This window comes from Pungitius pungitius, chromosome 3 (genome assembly GCF_949316345.1).
Source record: "Pungitius pungitius chromosome 3, fPunPun2.1, whole genome shotgun sequence".
Lineage (NCBI taxonomy): Eukaryota > Metazoa > Chordata > Actinopteri > Perciformes > Gasterosteidae > Pungitius > Pungitius pungitius.
This window is the reverse complement of record NC_084902.1, coordinates 2,199,421-2,217,880: the sequence shown is the minus strand read 5'-3', so window position 1 is coordinate 2,217,880 and position 18,460 is coordinate 2,199,421. Positions and strand designations below refer to the sequence as shown.

The following is an 18,460-nucleotide window of genomic DNA, read 5'->3' as shown; positions in this document are numbered from 1 at the left end:
CATGCTGCGGTCCCTGGCTTACCTGCACGGCTCGGAGCTCGTGGCCCGGTTCCAGAGGCGATGCGGACTCTTCCTCGTCGACGCCGCGCGTCACCAGCGCCCGGATCAGAACCCCAACCACTGTGAAGGCAAAGAGAACCGGGGAGCCGTCGGTGTAAGTGGGACAGAAGCTGTTCTTCCCAGTGTGTCGAAGCATGATTTTAATTTAAAAACAGAGACCACACTGGCCATCGTAGAGACGTAAGTATTTTCATTTGACTCAGTGTGAGATTCCTTTTAAAAAGGAATGATTGGACCAATAGCTGGGCTGCTTGAGGAGTCAGGTGTGCAACAGGTTGACTCAGCCTCCGTTTACACACCGAACCAACCAAACCGGCTTCTCTGGTCCGTCAGCCACCAGATCCCCATCGGCACAAGATGTAGAGTTGCATTGCAGGGAGGGGTCTCTCATGCAACTCTTCATGGAGGCTGGACCACGCAGATGAACACGTGGGTGGAGGTTGAGGATCAGCTTGGACACTGTTGCACCTTAATTACTCAAATAGTCAAATCCATAAAAGGAACAGACGGAAAATCCAAATAGCGTGACTTTGTTTTACATACCTCTACCTCCTGTAGTTTACCTACCTGTAGTTTACCTGTTCAAACAGTAATATGATATAATTTATGGCTCTCGCCACGTTGATGTAACAATGACGTCATCAAGGTTTTCTGGGCTGGGTCTACAGATAAGTAACCGGGAGTCGGCCACATGAATCCGAGGTGTGTGGAATTTGAAGTGAAAGTCCTTGCGTTGCATCATGGGAAGTGTAGGATCCAGTCTTTCTGGAACTCGATGCTCACCAGTGGCTAAAGGCCTCGACAGCTGGCAGCTTGGTATTTATTTAAATGTGATGTAAAAGAAGCTGCAAATCAAAGCGTGTTAACATGCATCACAGGCATCATAAAAATACCCAAACTGCTTCCATCGTAACTTTAAAAATCCCATCTTCCTCGGACATGAATCATTCCCATTACCTCGTGACGCTGTCCTGACCTTTCGATGTCACCCAAACTGGAAAAATCCACTCTTAAATTAAACGTTTTTAATTGTAATGCTCCGACCGGCCACTGAAGATGGATCATATCAACTGTACTGGAGTCGGAGCCTTTGAATCCTTATATTCTGGTGTGGGGATGAGATCCATCCTTCATTGTACTGAAGGCCCAACCAGTGACGCTTCCACGCCGCCGATAGTTCTGTTGAACCAGCTCTCGCTCTGCATAGCGATCGGAACATCTCAAAGCTCAGATGGTTTCCATAATACCAGAAAAGGGTCCTTTCATTTTCCTGCACTTGTGGGCCCCCTTCACACTCATCCTTGTTTCCTTGTTTCCTCCCTGCAGGCAGGCAGCGGGCCTCGCTACCAGGTGACCAACTGGCCTTTGCACTTCCTCTTCCTGGTGTCGGCCGGCCTGGGGCACGAACTCTTCTACATCACCTGCCTGCCGAGCATCCACTGGAGCCTGGACCCGTTCCTGTGCCGACGCCTCGTCAACATGTGGACTGTAAGTTGTGGCCCGGGGGGGTTCGGGGGGGGGTCGGGGCATCCGTCCGTTCCACAATGCCACCTCTCTTCTCTCTCTATCTGCTCTTCATGTCCCTCTCTTCACCTTTCAACCTCCTTTCATCCCCCCCCCCCACACCCCGCGCTTTCCCTTCCAGTGACCTGTCTATGACACCATCGTGTTCATATATATACCCCCCCCCCCCCCCCCCAGGCCTGTGGGGCCACTGAGGCCAGCCTGACCAAGGGGCCCTTGACACGGCAAGAGGCCACACACACAGGGACGTATTATCGGGAAAATAATCTTTTTTATTTATTTTTTAGATGTTTAATCCAGCAGAAGACAAGGCAGCGTGACAACGGGTGGGATGTGTTCACGGGGGGGTTGGGGGAGGGGGGGCATTGGACGCTTTACAGCGACGCTCACAGTCGGCCATAAAGGCTCCCTCCTGCACTGTGCGTGATGGGCAGTGTGTTTTTGTGCCCTTTGTGTCCCCCGCCTCGGGCGCTGGGTGGGTGCCCTGTGCCTGAACCCCTCGTTTGCCCCCCCCCACAGGGGAAGAGACACCATTCTTTTGGCATCCCGGCTACTGTTTGAACTCTTTCTTTTTTTTTTTACTGCACATAAACACCAACACACACACTCACACACTTCGCCCTCCCCGCCTCCTAAACATGCTCATCACCCGCCCTCTAGTTAGACATTACCAGCTTCACTCTTGTGCCCGTCCCCCCCCCGGCCCGGCCCCCGTCCCCCAGCAGTGTTTTATCGTCCTCATCAGCGCTCTGAGCTCTCTCTGTGTGTGGACTGAACGTTTGGTCTGTCAGCCCTCGGGGGCTCATCACCCTGCGTCCCCCCCCCCCCCCCCCCGCCTTTGTGCTGGTGGAGTCCTTGAAGGGTTCACGGTGGGTTCCGTCTCCGTCCCGCACGCTAAAAAACTGCCAACTCGCGGCAACGTCTGAAGTGCAGCCATGCGAATTCAGACTAGTATGCATGAGCACACCGATTGCAGGTCCATTACTGAAAAACACTCCTAATTACCCCCCCCCCCCGGCCCCCCCTCCTGGCCCCCTCCTCACCTAGTATCCTTCACTAATCTGCATTGCCTTTACTTGCAGGGTGTCTTTGGTAGACTTTGAAAACAGTTGCTGTCAGTGACCATATGGTCGTGCATTAGACTGTTGTGTCGCATGGGGATCCAGTAGCATCGTTTTATGCAGATGGTGCCCCCCCCGCACCTCCCCCGCGCTGTTCGGCGCCAGCCGTACCCGCGGCGTTGAACTGTATAGAGGGAACTGCACTTCCTTTATTCCCAGAAGACAAAGCTTTGATCAGCCATCAGTGATGAAGGCCAGAGGTCAGAATCTGTCGGCGTGCGGGTAAAAATACTTTGTCACGTGACTGTGGGATCCTGCGTTGCCATGGCAGCAAGGAAGGTCACCGCTGTACCAGCAGTAACTACAGTACATTTGGACGCCACATAAAGTGCTTGAAAGTGAGGACCAAAAAGTGCATGCTGTGGCTGATGTGTGGGATTGGACCCGGTCCTCTGCAGACACACAAAGGTTGTGTTGCTGCAGAACCGGGCCCTCACTACTCGCAAAGACAACGCCAATACGTCGAAGTTCGGGCCTGCTGGTGTGATGGATTATGGTCCATTGTTCTGACACATGGAGGATTATTATGCATCGGTCCACGTAAAGCATCCTACCCAATATTTGTTATTGTTAGTATGTTAGCATGCTAACGCTAGCATCATCACTCTGTAAAGAGTTCCTGGACCACATGGTGCCAAACCCAGAGGCCTGTTGGACGGTCACATCTGGCCCATTGAGGAGAAACGTAGACTTAGTGTTGCTGTTTTAAATCAACAGACGATCTGTCTCAATGAACACTGTCTCTATTGTGACGGGCGATTTGTTTACTGCTCGCCCTGAAAACGATTCAGACCACAAAACATTAGCTGTGACTCCAGAGGCTGGAACATCCAAGCACTGAATGAGACATTTTCATTTAACAAAAAAATCAGAACCGTGAAAATTGAAAGAAGAAAAGGCCGCGGTAGAGACCTCTCACACTGAAGGCAGTCACGCCCCAAAGCGAACTCTCATTTATCATCATTCATCAATCACAAACATCAAGCTGTAAGGAGGAAGAACAACGTTTACTGAGGGAATGAATCCAGAGAAGTAGAGTCCTTTCCTCATAGACGTCTATGGGAGCAGAGGAGTCGCCCCCTGCTGGTCACTACACAGAAGTAGAGTCATTTCCTCATAGACGTCTATGGGAGCAGAGGAGTCGCCCCCTGCTGGTCACTACACAGAAGTAGAGTCATTTCCTCATAGACGTCTATGGGAGCAGAGGAGTCGCCCCCTGCTGGTCACTACACAGAAGTAGAGTCATTTCCTCATAGACGTCTATGGGAGCAGAGGAGTCGCCCCCTGCTGGTCACTACACAGAAGTAGAGTCATTTCCTCATAGACGTCTATGGGAGCAGAGGAGTCGCCCCCTGCTGGTCACTACACAGAAGTAGAGTCATTTCCTCATAGACGTCTATGGGAGCAGAGGAGTCGCCCCCTGCTGGTCACTACACAGAAGTAGAGTCATTTCCTCATAGACGTCTATGGGAGCAGAGGAGTCGCCCCCTGCTGGTCACTACACAGAAGTAGAGTCATTTCCTCATAGACGTCTATGGGAGCAGAGGAGTCGCCCCCTGCTGGTCACTACACAGAAGTAGAGTCATTTCCTCATAGACGTCTATGGGAGCAGAGGAGTCGCCCCCTGCTGGTCACTACACAGAAGTAGAGTCATTTCCTCATAGACGTCTATGGGAGCAGAGGAGTCGCCCCCTGCTGGTCACTACACAGAAGTAGAGTCATTTCCTCATAGACGTCTATGGGAGCAGAGGAGTCGCCCCCTGCTGGTCACTACACAGAAGTAGAGTCATTTCCTCATAGACGTCTATGGGAGCAGAGGAGTCGCCCCCTGCTGGTCACTACACAGAAGTAGAGTCATTTCCTCATAGACGTCAATGGGAGCAGAGGAGTCGCCCCCTGCTGGTCACTACACAGAAGTAGAGTCATTTCCTCATAGACGTCAATGGGAGCAGAGGAGTCGCCCCCTGCTGGTCACTACACAGAAGTAGAGTCATTTCCTCATAGACGTCTATGGGACCAGAGTCGCCGCCCCCTGCTGGTCACTACAGGATGCAGCTTTAAGCCACTAGCTTCACTTTTTATTTCATTTACATTTTCCTCTGCTGCTCACTTCAGAGAACTAATCTTCTACATTGAAAAAAATGGGCGTTTTCTCCACACATTCAGTCACCTGTCACTCCTCCACGCTACACACACACACACACACACACACACACACACGCTCTCTAATCCACATGTTGACAGATCAAAGTCCAAAAGGTGCAGTGGCGGCTTCGATCAATACACTTATTCACAAGGAGGCACACACTCAATCATGCCTTTGTGTGTGTGTGTGTGTGTGTGTGTGTGTGTGTGTGTGTGTGTGTGTCTGGACCTGTCTTTGACTCTTCTCTTTGTGGGACTGGACCGGCCATGGGTCAGTTCTTTAGATGTGACTTGCTCAAAGACACCAACGAGACGATGGCTCATGAGTCAGTTGGATATGTTTGTGTTGATGGTGTGCAGGGGGCGGGGGGAAGGGGGGGGGGGGATGCAAGGGTATCGTATCATGCAAGCACTTGAACCGGGAGGCAGATTCCTTGTGTGAAGGCTGTAGGGGGGGGGGGGGGGGCACAGTGGATGATGTGCACACAGTACGGCTTATTGTGTGAATGCATGGGGGGGGGGGGCACGGGGGTCAGACGGGCTAATTGTCCGTCCTCTGTTTATTGTCCACTCCGTGGTGTCGGTCCGCCTGCACGCGTGCAGATACAGAGTGTGTGTGTGTGTGTGTGTGTGTGTGTGTGTGTGCACTTTATTTGAATGCATTTGCAGAGATTGGTTGATTTTTGGGTAATAATAATAATATTGTTGTTTAATCTCCGTCGCTTCGTTGTTGGAAGCTGATGTAGTTTGTTCATAAAGCTCTAAGTCTCCTTCCACCCAGTTCACCAATCTGGTCACTTCTTACTTCCAGTCCTGGGGGAGAACTGGCCTGGTAACAGTCTTACTTACTCGCATACATCTCAACAGCGGGTGATCGGGCCCCGTTTTGTCTTCTTCTTCATGTATCCCGTCGCCATGGTAACAAGCACTTCCTGATTACAGTGCCAGTCGGAATGGTAATTACAACCTCTCCGTTGTCCCCTTTAAACACACACATTAGCGTCCTGTGCTCGCTGCCTCGCCAAGACAGAGCCACTCATTAAATATACAAGGCAGAGCTTTAAATAAACCTGGAGCCGCCACCCCCCCACCCCCCACGCCCCCCCATCAGAGGGCTGCTGGGGATCTCATGAAAGAGAATTCACACACACACACACACACACACACACACACACACACACACACACACACACACACACACACACACACACACACACACACACACACACACACACACACACACACACACACACACACACACCTTGAGCAGTGTGTCATTCTGTCAGACCGACTAGCTGAAGATGCTTTGTCAGCAAATACGACCTTCTTCAATTCTCAGTTTCTTTCAATAGATTTAGTTTCCGATAGACTGCAGCATCGGCACTTTATACCCCGGCTGGGAGCGTTTTTTTTAAACTTTTGAGTGGGAATGGTTACTTATTACTTATTCATTCGACTGTGTGCTAAGGTTGAGAGCTCAGCCGCATCAGGATTTTACTTCCTCTTCTCGTTATTTCATCATCGTCTGCCTCCTCTCTCTAATTTCAGCACGTTCTTCCATTTGATTGGAACTTTTGTAATTTTGTGTCAGCAAATCATCACAAGTAAAAACGCACACGTGGCTCCAATGAAGTACCTGGCGTCCTCTCTCGTGTCCCAGTTGGTGATGTACGTGGGCCAGGTGACGAAGGACGTGCTGAAGCTGCCCCGCCCCCTCTCGCCCCCCGTGGTCAAACTGGAGACGCGCGTCGACGCCGAATACGGGCTGCCCTCCACCCACGCCATGGCCGCCACCGCCATCTCCTTCACGGTGCTGCTGAGCGCCCCGTCCAGGTTACAGGTGAGCGTCGACCTGCAAACGTGACTCACGCCAAATGTGCAGCTAAATCTATGGACGTGGCTGAAAGAGAGCGAGAGGAGGCGGAGCCATGCCGTCTGACTCCGTGAGGGTCTACTGGATGGATTCCATGTTGTGTCATTGACACCAGGGAAGGAGGGCAGGAGGACCCCAGGTATCCGTCACCTGCTGTTTCTCTGCCTGAAGAGCCGAGCGAGGCAGCAGGTGGTGTCGAGGGTGGGGGGGGGGGGGCACTGGGATGCCGGCTCAATGGGAGCGGATGGGGACGGGAGGGAGGGGCCCCGCTGTCCATCACGGGGGTCCCGGCTGAGCCGTTGGACAATGGGCAGGGAGGGGCGGGGCCAGCAGTCACCATCAGTCACCATCAGCCTCCGCCAGCCGCCGCCGCCTCGGTGCTCCGATGGACTCGACTGAGTCAATGACTGTCAGTCCGCGTCTCCTCCTCCTTCTCCTCCTCCTGCCGACTCTCCTCCTCTTTGTGTCCCCCACTCTGCTGCAAAGTCAATAAAACACTCGGCTCACTCCCTCTTCACCACGCACTGAAGTCCTCGTTTACAGCCTCAACAGCTGCAGTTCTTTTGTTCACGTCCCTGGAGCTGCTACCCGCTCTCAAGGTCAGACCAACCCCCCCCTCCCCCAGGGACAACCCCCCCCCTCACCCACCATGTACAGTAGAGCACTTAACCAGGGCCTGAAATTCCTCCAGGATTCCCCTGATAAAGAAAAAGAGGAGCATGCACAGCTGTAGCTGCTGCAGAGGCCTCGGGGGGGGGCAGCTCGCCCGGTTCCCCCAGAGCAGGTCAGAGGTCACGACAGTCAATCAGTGTGCCCCTCCACCCTCCTGTCCACGGCATCCTTTGTGGCCATTCAACCCCATTTAAAAAAAGCCTCTCTTCATGAACTACCAGTGAATAGGCTTCCAGCTGCAAAAGACAGGAAAAGACACAGGAAGAAAAAGGCCGAAGGAGGGAGGGGGGGGGGGGGGGGCACAGGAGGGGAGGTGAATGAATACACAAGGCCTGTCTTCTCACTGTTATTGAAATGCAGGCTGGGGGGGGGGGGGGCAAAAACCTGTCAACGTAGGTACAAGGAGGGAGGACGCAGAAGATGGAGGGACAGTAGAGAACTAAAAGGAGCAGGGGGAGGGGGGGGGGGGCTTGATGCCAGGCGCTACGTCACCACGCAGAGCGGCAGCCAATGGATGAGCCAGATTTCAGCTTTTGGTTAGTGATCGAGTTGTGTGTGTGTGTGCCCCCCCCCCCAGTTCCAGTTCGAGGTGGGTCTGCTGATTGCTCTGACGCTGTCGTCTTTGGTGTGTCTGAGCCGCCTCTACACCGGCATGCACTCCGTTTTGGTGAGCTAACACACACACACACACACACACACACACACACACACACACACACACACACACACACACACACACACACACACAGTAAAGCAGCATAAAACATTCAGGTTGGAGACAGGATTCATAATTCATGGTGTCTGGTTAAACTGAGGCTTTGACCCTTCATTTGAAAAGTCCTCATTAAGGCTGAAAATAAGTTACGTTGTTTCTGAATATACAAGAAAATGATTGAATAAAGCATATTAACCAAATGTTCAATTCTTAGATGTTTTAGGGGAAATGTATTTTTATATTAGGCTGCCTTAAAAAACATTAGGCTGGGGACAGCAGGTGGGAATTGGCTTCTAACTCACTTACTGCACAACTGTTGATTAGTGAGCCTGAATGAGTGAATGGATGAATCCGTCCCACTGTGCGTCCCTCAGGACGTGCTCTGCGGCGCTCTGCTCTCCGCCCTCATCCTCGCCCTCACCTTCCCGTACTGGGAGGCCTTCGACCGCCTCCAGCTCACCAGCGGCGCCTCCCCCGTGGCGGCGCTCCTGCTGCCGCTCCTCCTCGGCTACACCTACCCGCGGGTGGAGCGCTACAGCACCACGCGGGGGGACACCGCCACCATCCTGGGGGCCGGCGCCGGCTGCTCGGTGGGCTACTGGGCCAACGAGCGGCTGGGCCTCACCTTCGAGCCCCGGGGGCCGCTGCCGGCGCCGCTGCCCGCGCTCACGCCCGGCGCCCTGGCGCGAGGGGCGGCGCGCTTCCTGGTGGGGGTCGCGGCCCTGCTGGCGACTCGGCAGGCGGCGAAGGCGTCCAGCCTGCGGGCGCTGTACGCGTGGTACGGCGTGCGGGGGGGCGACCGCGCCACCGGCGCCGCCGCAGCCAGGAGGCGAGAGATCGAAGTGCCGTACAAGTTCTTCACGTACACGGCCGTGGGGCTCGTCAACGCCGTACTGGTCAACAGGGTGTTCGTTCTACTGGGGCTCCTGTGACCCCCCCCAAAGACTCATTTATTTCACTGTGACATCTGTGGACTTTTATTTTAAGTGTGAATGAATGTAACTGAATTAAAGTAAAATGAAAAACTGTTACTGATACTGTTGTTACCTCCTCAAAGCGGTGTGACTGGAACTCGCTGACTTCCTTTCAGCCCTCGTCCCTCGATGTGACGGCGTGCGCTCAGAAGCCGAACGGGTCGGAGCACCTGTCAGACTGCGTTTTACGCGGCGGGCTTGTTATCTGGCACACCTATCCAGAATGCACCGGGGGGGGGGGGGAGGAAGCCTACGTGCGCGCCGGCGACCCGACAAAATACACTGAACCACAGGGGTCCACATTTGGGACGTCTTTATTTGATGCTGCAGGAACCAGAGCCTCCTCGGCTGAACATTTTGAGTTTCATCTTAAACGCCGTCCCTTCCCCCCCCCCGCCGTTTCCCCCCCCCGCGGGTTCAGATCTTGTTGAAGGACGCCACGTCCACGGACTGAACGTGGTCCGAGAAGGCGGTGATGGCCTCCTCCAGCAGGTCCGTGCCCACTTTGTCGTCCTCCACCACGCAGCCGATCTGGAGCTTCTTGATGCCGTAGCCCACCGCCACCAGCTGGGACCGCCCCCACAGCAGCCCGTCCATGGCCACGCCGCGGACGAGCGCCTCCAGCTGGGCCAGGTCCGTCTCGTCGTCCCATGGCTTGACGTCCAGCAGGATGGAGGACTTGGCGAGCGGCGCCGGCTTCTTGGACTTCCTGGCGGCGTACTGGGCGAGCCGCTGCTCCTCGGCCTCGTCGTCCGAACCGAACAGGTCCAAGTCGTCCTCCGCCGCCAGGACGAACTGGGTCTTGGCCAACGGGAGGCGGTCTCTCTCCCCGTGGAAGGACTTGATGTGGGAGTACCAGCGCGCCAGGTGGCAGAAGCCGGGGGCGGGGGCGGCGGGGATGGCGTCGAACAACGCCACGTCCGCCTGGGACGCCGCGTAGCCCTCGACGTAGCTCTTGTCCGCCAGGAAGTCGTCGAGCGCCTTGAGGCCGGCCGCCGCGCTCACGTCCCCGAACGCGGTCCGCGTGGAAGCCGGCGGGGGGGGCGAGGAGGAGGAGGCCCCGTGCGCGGCGGCTTCCTGCGTGGGGACGTCGTGTGTGAGCTGGACTTCGACGCTGTGGCCACTGGAAGAACCAACGCAACAGGTAATGAGTCACGGAGCTCCATTCCCATGCACCAACCCCCCCCCATGCACCACCCCCCCCCCCCCCCCCCTCGGGGAAAGCATTCACGTCACAAACACGGCTGGGGGCGTCCATCTTTAATCATTCAGAAGTATTTAAAACACAACGGCGCCCGCTAGCATTTTAGCTCATGTTTTTCTGGGGGTATTTTTGCGTTTAGGAAGGCGAGGTCACAGGAAGGGCTCCACGTCCATCTCCAGGGCGGAGCAGGGCATCGTCAGCTCGAAGCGGGCGACCACGTCGGGGTGGAGGACGCCGAGGCGCCCGACGCTCGTCCCGCGGACGAAGATCTCCGCGCAGCGACCGGGGAAAAAGGTGGAATCTGAGAGGGGGGGGGGGAAATCATTAGTTCTTTAAGTACGTGAAATTAAATATTGTAGCTACTTAGTGAGCTCGCACTACACGTCCTCGTTGAATCATCCTTTTATATTCTGACCAAACCTCTTCCCGAGCAGTGTGTCACTATCCAACGCGCCATCTGTTCCCCCCCCCCCCGAGTGCTTCCTGCATCATGTCTCCCCGTAGCTGCACATTACAAATGGACATTTTGGACTTTTTAAAGACAGAGGACATCGATGTCTCTCTTGTCTTTCTTGCTCCTTGAGTTGAGCTCCCTCCGGCACGGATGCAATTTAAAGCGCAGCCCCAAAATCCCCGGTCAGAGATTTCGCAAGATACAAGCGGTTGCCATGACAACACCCGCCCCCTCCTCCACAAACACGCGGAGACATGCCATTCTCCCATGGTGCACTGCTCCTTCCCACGCTGCCTTGCCAACGGGTCACTGCGGGTGGATCGGTTCCTTTTCCGTTGGGCGCGATGCAAACCGGCCGCAAGCGTTTCTGTGCAACGCGTCACCTCCCGGTACCGTGAGCAGGCTGCCATGGCAACCATATAAATAGCTCCGGTACATCTTAAATAACCAGTCGTCAATGAAAGTCCTACACTCGACCCTCCCCCCCCTCTCTAACTCCTGCATGTATCAATAGGCACGGGCGTCTGTCTCTTAAGTGGTCTCTTCCTCCACTACTGATCCCCTGGCTCCCTGTTTCAGCCCCTCCCTCCTCCCCCCCCCCCCCCCCCCCGGATGCTGAGTGGAGGTGACTCAGCTCACACGTCAGCCGAGAGTCACGGCGAGGCTTCTGTGCACATCCTGATAAAAACGACCATGTAATGGGGTTAAAGACGCGCTGGGCATCTAGGGGGGGTCTAACGGTGCCCCGAAGATGGACGGGGGGGGGGGGCAGCCTCGCTGCACTGCAGTGGGTGACGTGCCTCCCGTCTCCACACTCTCCCATCCTTCCTTCCCTGATAAACAGATACTTGAGCCCATTGATTCGCGGTGTGAATGACCTTGGGAGCATGCATGGCGAGGAGATGCAGCCGAAAGACGAGACACCAGCCCCCCCCTCCCCCGCAGGTCACATGACCCCACCGGGAACGAGTCCTCGGCCTGAAGTGCGTCTCTTTCAAGTGGTCTCTCATCAGATGAAACCATCTTACAACAAGTTGTCCAACACGTTGTACAATAAAAGATGTCCATTAGTAAACTTCCCTGATTTCTCCCAGTAAAAAACCTCTTAAGACGCTCTGGTTTTGGAGTGGTGATCCACAGCCGTCACAGAAACCCAGTAATGGCTCCGGTTTAAATGGGTACTAAATCGAATCTGTTGTCTTTGGAGAGTTCCATTTTAGAATGATGTACTCGGCCACATGTTGTAATAGTTTCTTCCAGAAGCAGGAGGAGAACGTGGAGGCTTCATGACCCGAGAGCTTTGTACAAAGTGGAGCAGCTTTTTATGGATTATTTATGATTCAGAAAATCGCTCCCGGCGTGACGTCACTGGGTAGAAATGGCCGATTATTGAGCCACATTTACGGTTGTTTCAAAGCAAAATCAACACTATTTACAAATTGACGTTTGCTCTGAAGTACCCCCCCCCTCCTTACCCTCGGCGGCCTGGATGTGGTACCCGTCCCCGCGGGCCGACTTCTCCTCCAGCAGCTGCATGGTCCGGTCCAGCAGGCCGTGGATCACCTCGAAGCCCGGGCTCTTGTTGTAGTAAACGGCGCAGAAACGCCGGCTGTTCCTCGCCCCGACATCTAGCCGGGGGGGGGGGGAGGGAGGAGCGATTATTCAAGTGAATCAAGTCCGTCCAGGTTATTATTCAAACATATATTACATATTTTTCAGAGGGTTTCAGAGCTCTCGGATTGCATCATCACCAGCTGCTGTCACGCAGCGGCCAATCGGTTGCGAGCGTTTGAGCCCGACGCAGACGCCCACCTTTGGTCTCGTCCTTCAGCACCACGTCGGATATCTCGAACAGCTTGAGGGGAAGGGGCATCTTCCTGTTTGCTGCTATGGTTTTCAGCAGGCCGGGCAGCAAGGTGGTGCGCGCCACCTGGTGGAGATAAAACTGAGGTGACGCTGGAGTTTTCCCCCCCAGAGAGGACAAGGGCGCCCCCCAGTGGGGAAATAACACCACGACTCAGGAGAGTTCCCCTCGTGTCCGTGTTGACTTTTAAAAACAGCCCTGCGTGGATGTCACCCTTATTGTGAGCTGTTCAATTTTTTCATCCAGTTTTTTATTGAAATTTGTGCATAGAGAAATGTAATATAACTTAACAAAAGTATGGGTAATGTGAAGATTAAATGAAAAAAGTAAAACTCTTCTATTGATCTGGGTGTTTAAGTGATCCCTTTTAGGCTCTAAAATGAACAATTGGATTCATTTTCCAGGTTTAAATAACTCTGCTGAGGCAACATTACTGCTGGACATTTAACAACTTAAAGCTTCGTAGAGTTATTTATATTCTTCTTTACCTGGAACTCGGCTGTCTTGGGGTTGGCGATGTGAACCGCCCTGGTCTCTGAGATCTTCTTCCCCAGCTTGTCTGCTATATCTTCTTTAGAACACTACAGACAGGGGGGCGGGAGGGGGGTTAAGGGATAATGTTAAACTCTAATGTTTGCATGCATTTAATCAACAAACCCGTATCACTGACACCTGGTGAGCACAGTCCTAAAGTTAGAGAGCTTGGTAATGGCTGTAATGTAGCCGTGCTAACGTTAGCCGCCGTGAGCTAAACGGAACATGGCTGTAGCAGGAAAAGAGAAACCAGCTTTTCATTCGTAAACAGGAAGCCTGTGTTGTTGCTTCCCATCACAAACACGCGTCTCTGTGTCGTCGTCGTCGTCTTCTTACCAGGGCAAAGGTGAGAGCCTCCGTGAATCCTGCAGCGGCGAGTTCCTGCCGCAGCAGCTCCGTCAGCTTATTCACCGGGAGCTGAGGAAAAAAAAAAACACGTCGTTTAGCCACACAAAAACACACGCGTCACACCGCGCAGGAGAAGAGGCCCACCTGGTGTGCGACGGTGTAGGTGAGCGGCGTGGTGTACGGGATGTTGTTGAATCCGAAGGCCATGGCGGCGTCCTCCATGATGTCACAGGCGTGGATGACGTCGGAGCGCGTGGGCGGGATCTCGACTTCGATCTCGTCGCCGACCCCCGTGACCTCGGAGCGGAGGCACATCTTGGTCAGCAGCCGGGCGAGCGTCTCAGTCGACTCGCTGTGGGAAGGAGCGCCCCGTTAGAAGGAAAGTGGGACGCATCCCGTCGCCAAGGAGACGCTGACAGGAGGAGACGCTGACAGGAGGAGACGCTGACAGGAGGAGACGCTGACAGGAGGAGACGCTGACAGGAGGAGACGCTGACAGGAGGAGACGGGTGGCGGCGTGACGGCGTGTGTTTAATGGCTTTTTACTCGTTGATGATGGAAATTATCACGTCACAAAAAGTTTTTTTCGGAGAGTAAGGTGGCACAGGAACGTGTTTTTTTGTTAAACATCTACCTGCAGGCTCTTTATAAATCGTTTATACGATACAGGTTCAAATCACTCACTTGATGCCAACTTTCCTGTTGATGAACTCGCTGGACAACTTCTCCTTCCTGTAAGCCAGCTCCTACAAAACAGACCGGGAAACAGCAGCAGAGCGTCAGGAGACAGAAGAAGGAATTATTTGTCTCTTCCTTTTGCATTTGTAATGTCATTGTTGACTCAGAACTTGATCGTTCCATTTTACTCAGAGAGTTGTCATAGCAACAAACTAGCAGAAGGGAGGAAACACATTGAAGTATATTACTGCAGTAATTGATGTAATTAACTACAAGATAAAACTAAAGTTTTATGCTCTTCCTGTTTAGTTGAATGTTTGAGTTAAAAGTCATTATTTTGCAGCGATGACATTCTGCAATATACATCTGAAAAAAGAGCAACACAATGTGGTCGTAGGGAATACATTACTGGATATTTGCAGGTCTTGCCATCTGGATACACCACCTCAGCCTCCTCCACCCTGAAAGAGCACGAGGCAGAAGAACAAATCCTGCAATAAACTGTAATGACTCTCATTCCTCAGTGGATGTGCACCACTTAATATGAAGAACATGAACCGGTATCTTAGACATAGGTCACCAAACCTTAATAGTGGAGGATAATATTATTTAGTAATTATTACTATTTAGAGTTGGTCAATGCTGGGCCACAAACAAAATCCACAAAGCAAAAAGGCTTGATGTGAAAAAGGTTTTCAGACCACAGAGAGCCGGGCAGCAGCGCTCGCCGTCTCCACGGAAACGACAAGCCGTGACTTACGTGAAAGGCTGCGAGCAATACTCGCTGAACATGGTCACCATCATGTCCAACACGATCTTTGCCTGCGGGGAACAAGAGGAGCAGAGTTCAAGTCACGAGTCTCTGGTGGATTTGAGCGCTTCTCCTCTCGGCCGTACCTTCGTCACGTCTGTGGCCGTGCACTCGATGAAGACGTTCTTCGTCTGCAGGGTGATTTTTGAATGGTCACCTGGGAAAAAAACAAAACAGATGTTTAATTTCATAACATCAGGGATTTCATGGTCTGGTATTCTAAAGTTTGTATTTTCACGTCAACTTTTAAAGTTTGTTTATTTTTAACCTTTGGGTTTAAAAAGACTGCAACTATGTGATGTGTGCGAGCTAATGAGTTACAGCTGTAACACGTCTGTGGGTCACATCATTCCCATCTTCAGGTCGCTGTACAGGTCGAGCATCCACACACGCGGAGGCGGAGACGCTCCTCACCGTTGATGATGGGCGGCATGGACAGGACGACGCCGTTGCTGTCGTAGATGACCGGGTACACGGGCTTGTCCTCGATGATGTGAAGGAAATGCTTCAGGTGGCTGTCTGTCTGCACGAGTCAGAGAACAACAGCCAGGTCAAGGATGCTCCGAACACACAAACAAACTGCTCCCCACCCCCCACCCCCCCCACACCTTACCTTGTAGAGGCTCATGAGCTGCGTGGCGGTGTACTCTTTGGTCTGGTTCAGGGGCTTGAAGCTGATGTCTCCTGGAGGTTTGGCCGTGTAGATGAAGGGGCCGCAGATGGTGTCCAGGTCATGAGTGCCGATGGCCACCAGGCTCCTCTTCCTGCAGGGCAAAAGGAGGGCGAAGTGACAATGGAGTTACATGGCAAGGCTTTTAGTCACTTCAAACAAACGGCACTTTAAATTATGACGAATTTAACCCAAAAGCCTAATTTATCATCACATGGATCGGGATTTGGGTACACCTGCGCTGTAAGACCAGCAGCGGATTCAACCTGCAGAAGAGCTAACGGGTGGCGTTCTGTTGAACTCAGCTGATCTGACCTGCAGACGTTTTGGTGGAGTTTGTCCTGCAGCTCGATGAAGCTGTCGTAGCGCTCCTGTGTGAAGGTAATGTTCCTCAACACTGCGGCCACGGCATGTGGTCGCACCGCCGCCGTCTGCACGCATCAGATCGATGACTACGGTTACCATGGCAATACATTTATCTATGATTTGTAAACCAAACTTGACAAAAGGCCTCAGGCCTTAAGCGTTCACAGCCACCCACCTCCTTGGTAATAATCAGCTGCTGGGGCCCCCCGCTGACCGGGCGAACGCGTCTGTAGCGAGGTGCCTCCATCCTGCAACACAAACACAACCTCAGTGAACACTGAAGCAGGTCTGGGGGGGGGGGGGGGGGGGGGGGGTCCAGCACTACGTCTTCGTTCTCCAGCAGCGAGGTGGAGGGAGGCAGAGATCTCGGAGGAGGAGGAGGATAACGCTGATGAAACAACCTCAAACACACCGTCCCCCACAGCAGCATGAAGACCACCTACTTGTTCATGAAGACCTGCAGGCCGCGGACGAGCCCCTCCAGACACAGCAGGTCATAGCGGTTAGCTGGTACGTCGATCTTGTACAGGATGACGTCAGACGCCCCCGAGGCCTTGGAGCCGCCTTGCTCCCGGCTGATTATCTCCTTCTCCGAGGTCTGCGGTCAGAACAGAGCAAAGCGGTTACAAGTGTCCCAGATCGGGGGGGTGTTGCTGAGCACGAGCTGACGGATCACCGCAAACGATCGGTTTTATTCGTGTTGTTTTTTGTGTGTTGTGACACGCAGCAGTTTTGATCTGCTTTTCAACATTGTTTACTCACAATTTCATCCAGCTCCAGCCCATATTCAAAGCACAGCTCGTCAAACTCCTCGTCCGCTGTGTGAAGAAAGGAGCCTTTATTCCCGGATAAACAGCTCTACGGATGGGTGAGTACTCACCGGCTGCCTGCTCACACCGAACTCTAATGACAGATGACGCAATGACGCAATCACGTTGACGTCTAACCGAGACGTCAGCGCTCCGAAGAATACTACCGTCACACTGAAGCCCTTATCAGCAGCGATGCGTTAGAATTAAAAAATAATATTTGCAAGAAACTGTATCCACAACAAAAACCAATTTAAGACGCTTTAGTAAAGCCAGATAAGTTCACGTGGTGAATACTAACGTTAGCCGCTAGTCCGCAGCTGCTGCTGCTTTGCTAGCCATCATGCTAATGATTCCAGGTGGTTTTCTGTATCTCTCGGTCTTTTAGAGACACATTGAGCCTCAATTACCAGGCAGACATTTTGTTCACTGCATGAATATGTTGTCAACATAACTTACTGTATGTTCTGCCTAAAGCAGTGAAGAGAAGATCACGTTTTACACCAACAGTCGGCATGTTGGCTGCTAGTCCTCCACAGCTCAGCGGATAAGGACCCCTCCAGCCGGCGGCAGCTGTCCGGGCCGCTGCCTGAGTGAAACCCAGTCCAATTGGAAACACGTCATTTGTGGACAGTTAATGTTTCCATTCGTTTTTTTTTTTTACATCTAATGTGAGATCACTAATAACCAAGACTTATTTGTAACTGCAAACCTGTATACTATATATTAATATTTGTTTTATTTATTTATTTATTTTATTTATACAATGTAATGATCTAGTTGTTGGTGCATGTTTATCTTTTATAGCTTAAGAAATATATGTTTTCGTCATAATACATATTTATTATTTTCAATGAGAAGTAAAATAGGGAAAAGCATGTTTTTGTAATAAAGAAAACAACATCAAACTACAAAATGCTTTCCACTTAAAGATCCAGTTTCATTTGCGTTAATTGTTCCCCCAGAGGACTTACTGAATAGTGAATAGCAGTGCCGTTATCTTGTGCTCTAACCTCAATTGAAATGCATTTAATAACTATTCATGAGTCTAAGGGGAACAATCTCAGTGGAGTATTTCTCTGGAAGGAAAATGGAAATCACAGACAGATCTCTTTTGTCCAGTAAGAAAGCTAGCAAATAAATGAGTAACACCGGCTGAATGCACTTAAATAAGGATGCAGACAGTGTCAAGGGAGATATTTGTAAGCACAAATATGAGAACAGATTGTTGCACAGCACAGGTAATAGAAACCATCTGTATATGAGAAGTGACAGAATTATCCTGATTGCATGACATTTTGTGCTGTAAATCGTTTGCATCATCCTCAAATTGGAAATTTCTTGACCCGGTTTTACATTGAAGACTTTGTCATTGTTCTATTATTAGTAATCAGATCCCAACGTGGTAGTAATGAAAGCGTGGTACAACATTACAGCAGCCGACATGAAAAGACGACACAAAGTATTTTGACCTCAGATGAGCTGTCTGCGACATTATCATCCGTATTGTGTGGCGAGGGATACACTCACACAGGTAAAACTCAACATATGAGAAGGCCCCCGGTGACCTTGCATGTGTTTTGGGCTTAGTGGGGGCTTTTATCCTGACCCTCCCCAGTAGGAATATTATGTCGCATC

General features: G+C 52.2%; 2 protein-coding genes across 3 annotated transcripts; one reads left to right on the top strand and one right to left on the bottom strand.

Moving 5' to 3' along the window:
- Positions 1–9,297, top strand: sgpp2 (sphingosine-1-phosphate phosphatase 2). 2 transcript variants are annotated; one of them, XM_037466733.2, is made up of 5 exons: positions 1–154; positions 1,387–1,548; positions 6,511–6,690; positions 7,973–8,062; positions 8,485–9,297. In XM_037466733.2, exons 1-5 carry the CDS (start codon positions 2–4, stop codon positions 9,040–9,042), a joined length of 1,143 nt encoding a protein of 380 aa, XP_037322630.2. In that variant the 5' UTR covers position 1; the 3' UTR covers positions 9,043–9,297. The 2 variants fall into 2 exon arrangements, with proteins under 2 accessions (XP_037322630.2, XP_062417010.1); XM_062561026.1 differs by having other exon boundaries at positions 16–1,548.
- Positions 9,298–9,470: 173 nt separating this feature from the next.
- Positions 9,471–17,425, bottom strand: farsb (phenylalanyl-tRNA synthetase subunit beta). The gene is made up of 18 exons (XM_037468888.2): positions 17,282–17,425; positions 16,776–16,831; positions 16,457–16,611; positions 16,189–16,261; positions 15,963–16,078; positions 15,591–15,741; positions 15,392–15,500; positions 15,064–15,134; positions 14,927–14,988; positions 14,576–14,627; positions 14,173–14,234; positions 13,633–13,840; positions 13,477–13,557; positions 13,095–13,187; positions 12,555–12,672; positions 12,218–12,370; positions 10,442–10,589; positions 9,471–10,207 (listed from the first exon to the last, which is right to left on the bottom strand). The coding sequence occupies exons 1-18, from the start codon at positions 17,337–17,339 to the stop codon at positions 9,502–9,504; spliced, it is 2,472 nt and encodes an 823-aa protein (XP_037324785.2). The 5' UTR covers positions 17,340–17,425; the 3' UTR covers positions 9,471–9,501.
- Between the last annotated feature and the right edge of the window lie 1,035 nt (positions 17,426–18,460).